Source organism: Amia ocellicauda, chromosome 10, assembly GCF_036373705.1.
Source record: "Amia ocellicauda isolate fAmiCal2 chromosome 10, fAmiCal2.hap1, whole genome shotgun sequence".
Taxonomy (NCBI): Eukaryota; Metazoa; Chordata; class Actinopteri; order Amiiformes; family Amiidae; genus Amia; species Amia ocellicauda.
This window is the reverse complement of record NC_089859.1, coordinates 27,072,569-27,081,303: the sequence shown is the minus strand read 5'-3', so window position 1 is coordinate 27,081,303 and position 8,735 is coordinate 27,072,569. Positions and strand designations below refer to the sequence as shown.

The window sequence follows — 8,735 nt, the reverse complement described above, 5'->3', positions numbered from 1 at the left end:
ATGGTGGTGGACTCAATATGCCATCACACTGCAGAGATAATCAGACTCACGTGAGGCAGTTTATTTAACTGAAATCTGGTCTCACTAAAGACTTTAACCATGAGACCCACAACTATTTCTCTTTCTTCCCATTTTATTTTTAGCCCAAACCATCTTTCACTAATCTAGGCTGTCGAATTGTGCCAGTGATTCATCTCTGTGGTATTCACAGGGAAACGAATGTGTATCCATGTCAAATGAAGGCCACTCCGCGGCTATGAGTAGTTCTGCGAAGGGGCCGTCTAGGTTACCCTGGTGAAAGCGCTGGCCGAACGAAGCAGCCCAGTTTACTGAGAACACAAGGAGAACGCTCGCGCAGCAAAGTGCAAAACTACATCTGTCATCAACTTAGCTGAAAACAAACTGCTTTTCAGAACATCTCACGCAACAACAAAAATAAAATCAGATAGATCACAAGCTGCATGTCCTGTAAATTGTTTCTCTTCTTGTTCATTTACAAGCCTAAATATGTGACATTCACTCTCAGTGGGCTGTGGTCGATTAGGATTCCCATAAAATATAATATTATTCTGCTAAGATTTGCAAAAACCAGATAAGAAAAAGGCAATTTTTTCTAAGAACACAATTCAGCATTTAGTCTCAGATAATGATTTAAGCTAATGTAAAAACTGTATAACAAACTGGGCCACTGCGAGTCTCGTTATAATGTTTTTGATAAGATACCATACAAAGGTGTCCTACTCAGGGAAAGAAATGTCTCCACTAATTGAAGTTCGTTGACTTTATTGTAGAAGAGGGATGGTGTGGCGCTTAGTTTATTGGTTCACACAAGACTAATGGACTAATAGAATGATATAGCAGATAAATCATAGGAAAAGATCCAGAACCTCCACATTAACAAAAGGTTTAAGTCATTCCACTTGTTTGATAAATGCACAGCAATGAAAACAGCAGTTACAGTTGTGAATTTCATGAGTACTAAATATATATTTTTAGGACATAACGCATGTTGTATAAGTAAACAGTGTGTGAGATTTCTTGGTCATTTGAGGTCTTGCTATCTAATTCTTTTGTGTTGTGTAAATAATCGAGCTGTACTATTTATGATACTATTTTAGAAAGTCTGTGACCTTCTGACACAACTGTGGTTAACAAATACATAACCAAGTTGGACCTAAAACAAGCCAATTCTCTTAAGCTCAAGTAACATATTTTATTAAAGCTTGTTTTTGGCAGCCTGTCTAATCCACCAGAGTCAGAAATATTTCCAAAAGAGAAGCATCTTCAATGCTCAGAGAAAGTGAATGTCTTGTCTTGGGGTTTTTAATGTTAAACAGGAAGTCAACAAAATGCAGTGGCAATTACTGAGTGTAATGGGATGAGGTAAGAAAAAAAAACATTGCATTCAACACTCAGTCAGTGCGACAGTGAGTTCACAAACAGAAATATACAGTTAGGCTTTCTTGTTGTTGATGCTCTTTATTGAAAATGAACAATTGCATCCATCTTTCTTCCTATTGCCACTCTCTCCACACAACTAAGAACAGCAGATAATTATTTATTTGGGATTAACCAGACAAACTAACATGGTCACAGAGACTGACAGACAAAGGTGCGATATATTCTCCAGCTTTAAATCAATGGCACTCGTCCTGCTCCAGAAATGCTATGTCATTTTTTTGTAATGTATTAACTTGGCAAACTACACATTATTGTAACATTTCCTCTAAGAATACTGAAATAGCCGTATGACCATCTAAAGATCTGTCACATGGAAATAGTTACATAAACATTGTTTGATCTTAATGCTCAATCTTTTGTGCTCACCTGCTACTTACCAGTGTTGTTAGAGCAGGGGAGAGACGACAGTGCCTCCTGTAACCACAAGGGGGCAATATAATACAGGTAACCAATCTGATTCTTTACATTACAGCTCCACATAAATTCAATTAATAATTCCCAACAAAATTATATATTTTGACAAAAGTATCTCCATCATTTTAAAAAGACATACATTCCCGGGTCTGATTTGGAAACAATTACTTGCCTTTCGATTTCAATTTATAATTTATGCTGTGATGAAGTTCGAAGATTTCTCTGGTAATTATTAGGTTTAATTTATGCATTTTCTGCCCAATTTAACCCTTCAATCTGAAACCAAGATTTGCCTTATCACATCACATCATCATCACAATGCTGTATTCAACATTGTTTTGGGAGTTTTTGGTGAAGAACAAACTCCAGACCCAAGTCCCATTTACACACAAATGTACTTGGAAGAGCTACTGTTGGCACCAAAAGGGCTGCACCTGGAATACCCAGACTAAAGGGAAATGGGGTAAGATTTAATAAATAAATCAGAAAGAAACTACATGCTTACTGGCAGCCCAAAAATAATAAAAGGTTATTTATACACTGCAGACAAAGACATTTTTAAAAAATACAGGAGCAGTTCAACAGGTGTGCTTATTGGTGGAAATACTGTTGGAGGATGCTAAAAATAACACAATATTATGAGAGGAGTGCCTTTTACTGTTACTGAATGTCACAAATATGGTGACCCCCACATGAAGAGGAACTGAAACTAGATTCAACAGTTTGTCTTGGTGCTTGAGAATGAACTTAAGACACAATCGATGTGTGTGAGTGTCTGCTCCCTGACGCACGCTCTGACATAGTGCCTCCCTACACAGCCGTGCTCTCAAACCCAGACTCAGAAGGTGGTAATTACTTAATTGAGCTCACTTTAAATGATGTACAATTTCCTTCTAGTGCTCAGTCTAGTTAGGACAGTAATTGTACTTGTTTAAAAGGTACTGTACCATCAGCAAGTAGGCCTATCCGTCTGCCTTGCAATCACATTATTTAGGTATTCTCTTATTTTAATGCATCTAATCCAGACTGGTTTGAAATACTGTGCTTGGTCAAATAAATAAATACTTCAATTTCATATTAAGAGAAAACACCACTTTAAATGAATATGTACAGTCATAAGAGATGTGGCTTTACTGACTGAAACATTTTCTCTTTTCAAATACCTGGGTGGAGATACAGAGCATAGGGCAGAGACTGCAAGACATACTTGTGAACCGCTGAAATCCCAGGGAATTGCCTCATAACAAAAAAATCCTATTTGAGACGGGAACTAATTTAAGAATGAACACAACTGAATGAACACCGATGACTGGAAGCAGCAGGTGGTAACAGCATCTTGTGGAAGATGCACTTGTAGACTGACATGTCTGATACATGCATGCATTGAAACTGTAACACATATTCTAAGCCTGCTGAGTCTGTGAAACGACAAGGAACAATATCCAACATCCTTCCCTGGCTTACCCTTCAAAACCCAGTTATGTTTTGACTCTTTGTGCTCAATCTATTACCATCCCACTTTATTAGCATGCAACGACACCCTGGCACAAAGTTCATTTAAACTGCCTGCCAAAATCAAGACAGCTGCTTTAATTTTGTGGCACGGCTCATTACGTAAACTCTGCTCAGTTGTTTTCATTCCTGAACATTAATGTACTATTGCAATAACGTGTGAGCTGACAGCACCACACACTCACATCCAAATGGGTTTTAAATGGCCTGCTTACAGTAATTGCAGTACTAGCAAGGCAACCCTGTGATTGACTGACCCTTTCCCAATCCCTCAGCACATTTTGGCAACCCACCGATATACATTTCAAAACTGAGTTTTAATTAAAATGAAAAAAGTGTTTACTTTTTATAACGTTTGTTTAGTATCTGCGGAAAGCATGCAATCAAACTCAGCGCAGACTGCTAGCCTGCAAACAGCACAGGGCTCTCACGTTGCAGGTCAGCTCTTGACCACCTATACCGCTTTCATTTTACTTGCTCAGTGGTCTGACTTTAGTGTCCCCTGCCCACATGGGATTACAAAGTTTTATCTGCATTTAGCCTTGAATTATTCTAAACGTGCTGGCCGTTGCGGTGAAGGCATGTTTTTTTTTTTTTTTTGTATTATTTAATCGAAATAATAGGATGCATTGACATGTTTTAAAGAGTTTGCTCTCTCCACGCTTAAAATGCCTAAAGCAAGTGCACCGAAGAAACCGACTGTTGTGCAGTACAGGAGCGTTTTGTACACATGGCTCAGGTCGCGTTTGTGTAGTGTTGTATGCGGGTCTGCGCTGCTCCACCAATGGGATCGGTGTGATTCTGCAGGGCTGTGCAGAACTGCGGGAATCTGCGCAGCACAAACGCGACCAGTGCAGTGTCTGCTCGGGCTGCTGCACTGCCACGTGTGTCGCGTCACCTTTGCAGGAGCTCCCTGTGAGGGCGGGGCTGTCCACACTGTCCCCACTGTCCTCACTGTCCCCACTGTCCTCACTGTCCACACTGTCCCCATTGTTCTCACTGTCCTCACTGTCCCCACTGTCCACACTGTCCCCACTGTCCACACTGTCCCCATTGTTCTCACTGTCCCCATTGCTCTCACTGTCCACACTGTCCACATTGTTCTCACTGTCCCCATTGCTCTCACTGTCCACACTGTCCACATTGTTCTCACTGTCCACACTGTCCTCACTGTCCCCACTGTCCCCATTGTCCTCACTGTCCCCACTGTCCACACTGTCCCCATTGTCCTCACTGTCCCCACTGTCCTCATTGTTCTCACTGTCCACACTGTCCTCACTGTCCACATTGTTCTCACTGTCCACACTGTCCCCATTGTTCTCACTGTCCCCACTGTTCTCATTGTCCTCACTGTCCCCACTGTCCTCACTGTCCCCACTGTCCTCACTGCCCCCATTGTTCTCACTGTCCACACTGTCCTCACTGTCCCCACTGTCCTCACTGTCCCCACTGTCCACACTGTCCCCATTGTTCTCACTGTCCCCATTGCTCTCACTGTCCACACTGTCCACATTGTTCTCACTGTCCACACTGTCCTCACTGGCCCCACTGTCCCCATTGTCCCCACTGTCCACACTGTCCCCATTGTCCTCATTGTTCTCACTGTCCACACTGTCCTCACTGTCCACATTGTTCTCACTGTCCACACTGTCCCCATTGTTCTCACTGTCCCCACTGTTCTCATTGTCCTCACTGTCCCCATTGTTCTCACTGTCCCCACTGTTCTCATTGTCCTCACTGTCCCCATTGTTCTCACTGTCCCCACTGTCCTGACTGTCCCACTGTCCTCACTGTCCCCACTGTCCTGACTGTCCTCACTGTCCCCATTGTTCTCACTGTCCCCACTGTCCCACTGTCCACACTGTCCTGACTGTCCCACTGTCCCCACTGTCCCCACTGTCCTGACTGTCCCCACTGTCCTCCCCCAAAGACAACCACCAGACACCTTCATTTCACAGCAACACGGGAACTGAAACATACATGCCTTTGAAATGGTAACAAGTGCAATCAAAACAACAGCTATAATAATCAGAGCCATAAGTTCATTGTTGTTTTTAAGTAATCTCCATTCTTGCCTTTTTAATATTACATATATAATTATCACTGACCACGTCCCTTCTCTGCAGCCATTTACCTTGCTTTTATTTCTCTCTCCCTTCCTGATCTCACTGAGGCACTGTCCGGACGTCACTTTGCATTTTATGCACAAAACAGCTACATCTTTACTGTATATAAAAAGCGTGTGTAAAAGAAGAAAAAAAAGAAGAAGTGAGAAGAAAAGATAAAAAACAATGAAACAATGCCAGCGGCTCACCTGATGAATGCTGGCTGCTATTAGTATCCACGGCAGGAGCCACCTCATTACTGGATCCCAGTATGAAAGTCATTGAACCCAGAATGAGATCCTTGTCAAAAAACAAAACACTTTTCTCGTCCTTACAGCAGGCTTAAAGTGACAGTCTTTCTGACAGCCCTTTCTTTCTGTCGGGTTGTTATTAAACTCAGCCCTGACGTCAAGCTAAAGGACAAGCCCTGCATTTTTGCTTCACTTACTTTTTTTTCCCTTCTGTGCTCTCATCCCCACCTCCCTGTACAGGGTGCTGGGATCTCAGCTCCTTAAAGGGAAAGTGAGCACATCTGTGGAGCCCAAGCTACCGGGGCTGTTTTATTATTATTATTATTATTATTATTATTTGTACATTGATTGCTATTTACACAAAGCATGATGCATCGGATTCATTTACATGTCTGACAAGGATTTAAGTTGGGTGGTTGATCCTCAGATATGTTATGGCTGCTCTTTCTTTTCTTCAGACATTTTATTTTATTTATTTCAGCATAATCTTTTCCCTTAGTTTCCTTGGTTACTCTTGAAGTTTTAAAACACACACACCCACATTTACAGGATGAAACTGAATTTCAATTGGATTATGGAAAGATAGAAGACACTTTATATCTTACAGTTGATCATTTTATAAACTAAAGTTAATCTATAGTAGCTTAAATGTGAACTTTTTGCCAGTTAGCTGAATTACTACATTTGTAGAATTATCCTTATGTCACACTAATTTTAACCACACATTGCAAAAATGATCAATGTTAAATATACATAAAGAAGGCATACTAGCTCCATGTGTAATTTATATATACAGGTCACCTATAGGATCACACTATTCTGGCAAACAAAGCTTATTTTTTTTTAGAAACATTACAGAGCAGTCTTCATGTAGGACATCTTTTAAAATAGACAACACTACAGTGGCCTGATGCCCTCAATACCACTGACCTGTTCTGCCCAGTAAATCAGATTGACAGAGGACCTCCATTAATCTGATGAATTCTCAAACTGCAGCAACTACCTAAAGACCCTCGTCTCTCCTTACACTTCCTGCAGACCAATCCAGTTGCTTGTGTAAATTGTAAGTCTCCCTGGATGAGGGTGTCTGCTAATAAACTATAAAAATAAAAAATAATTTAAAAAAAGTTTTAGGAGAGAGATAATAAATAACATTATTATTATTATTATTATTATTATTATTATTATTATTATTATTATTATAAATACTATGCTGTAAAAACTCTTCCTTTTAAAATAATGTTCTCATGTAAAGCCACCACTGGTTTTCTGTGGTCCCCACAGCTGTCGTCAGAGAGAACGTCAAAACAAGTTTGATTCCTCATCTCCTTGTTTCACTACTACTACTATTTTCAGTTCAGCGAGGTCAGAGCTCTGTAAGGGGAAAGTCGTGCGCACTAACACAACCTCTGGTGTTTCACAGGTCATTTGTTAAGTAACAAGTTTTAAAAACAATTATCCTTATATTTCCCGCTTCCCCGGTTCTCTCTGTATTCAGTATTGTCCTACCCGTTTGCTATTTTGCATCAAACTCCTTTCTTCCTTCATTTCCCATTCTGGCATTAAATTGTGCAAGGGGTGTGGAGCCACATCCTTGTAGTCAGACAACAGGAAGTTGAGGCCACATCCAGAGTCACTGTGCACATTTTCAAAGGACATTCTATAGGATGTTACAATATATAGACTACATTTACAGCCACTTACTAATATGCAACATTGCATGCTTGCAAACCCTGATCTAAACTATGATCTGCTCATATGTGCAGCAAACAACAATATATACAGACAACAAAACCTCATTATAACCTCAGGGGGATCAAATAAAGTTAACTGGCATGTTGCACAATTTCCTTTGCAGTATCCAGTTCCTTCTAGGACTGCGTTTCATAGTGTTTCAAGTGTCGGCAGTCGCATCCACAAGTGTTAAGAACTATCTCTCAGAATGACATAACACAAAATGCCCTTTGCAAGTTCAACAAACTCATTTTTTAACATGATGTAGGATAGGTCATATAGTCAAGTATGTGTAGTTCTTGAGAAGAAGTGGGTGGAAGTCTTAAAGGGAAACTGAGTGAAGTATTCCTGCTCACATATAATTGTAATGGAAATTATTACATGGTTTGCCACAGTGGGTGAAGGTCTGCTATGATCGAAATTTGGAATTTCACAGTTAAGGAAGTTAAAAAAGAAATGCAAGCTGTTATGTTTCCAGTAAAACTGCAAACATGGCAATGTGCCCATTCCCTATATGATATGGCTGTATTTAGGTCTTCTGTAAAGCCTGCCTTTTGTCGTTTCACTCTGCAGTATGACATCAGACCCAGAGAAAAAGCATGCCATTGTTACTGAAAAATGTGCACTAAACCTGACCCCCTTCATTCTCTGGGATCATTTTCAATCCTCCTGACAGATGTATTTGAGGAGATTTGTCAGTAGGTGTCATTTCCAATGGAACAACAGGGAATTTAATGAAGAGTGCAGCAGAATCTTGAACAATCGCCTGGAACACTGGACATATCATTTCAGTTGCACCAGGCGTGGGATTAGACCAGTGCAATTAGACAAATAAATAAATCCATGACGATTGACAATTACAATGTTTTTATTTATTTTAAACAAAACAAGAACAAAAATACAATCCATACTTTAGGGAGGGATACGTTTTGTGTGTCACATTGTTTTGTGTTACCTGATCTTGAGTGACTTTATGTCCCACCCCTGTCGCCTCCAATTGGCTTATTGGTCTTCTGTTGCTTGCTAAGGGGTAACTGGGGTGTCGTTTTGTGTAACTGGAAGAAATCTGTGAACCAGTCACCCCGCCCAGGCTGGATTTGGCCTCGATTGTTACAACTATCAGTGGATCCAATAGCAATGCGAGCACAATCATGAGGATTGTGCTAAAACAGTTGGCTGTTGCTGGAGTAAGCAATTTTATTTGGTTCATACCTGAAGAAATTGTCAGCAAGTGTTATACATGACTGTAGTGTGTGAT

General features: G+C 40.6%; 1 protein-coding gene across 1 annotated transcript in view; it reads right to left on the bottom strand.

Moving 5' to 3' along the window:
* ccn4b (cellular communication network factor 4b) overlaps window positions 1-5,916 on the bottom strand; it is a 12,960-nt gene extending 7,044 nt beyond the window's left edge. The window contains exon 1 of the mRNA XM_066715773.1: window positions 5,702-5,916. Coding sequence (XP_066571870.1) covers window positions 5,702-5,749 — 48 coding nt within the window. The 5' untranslated portion in view covers window positions 5,750-5,916. The remainder of the gene's footprint in view (window positions 1-5,701) is intronic.
* Between the last annotated feature and the right edge of the window lie 2,819 nt (window positions 5,917-8,735).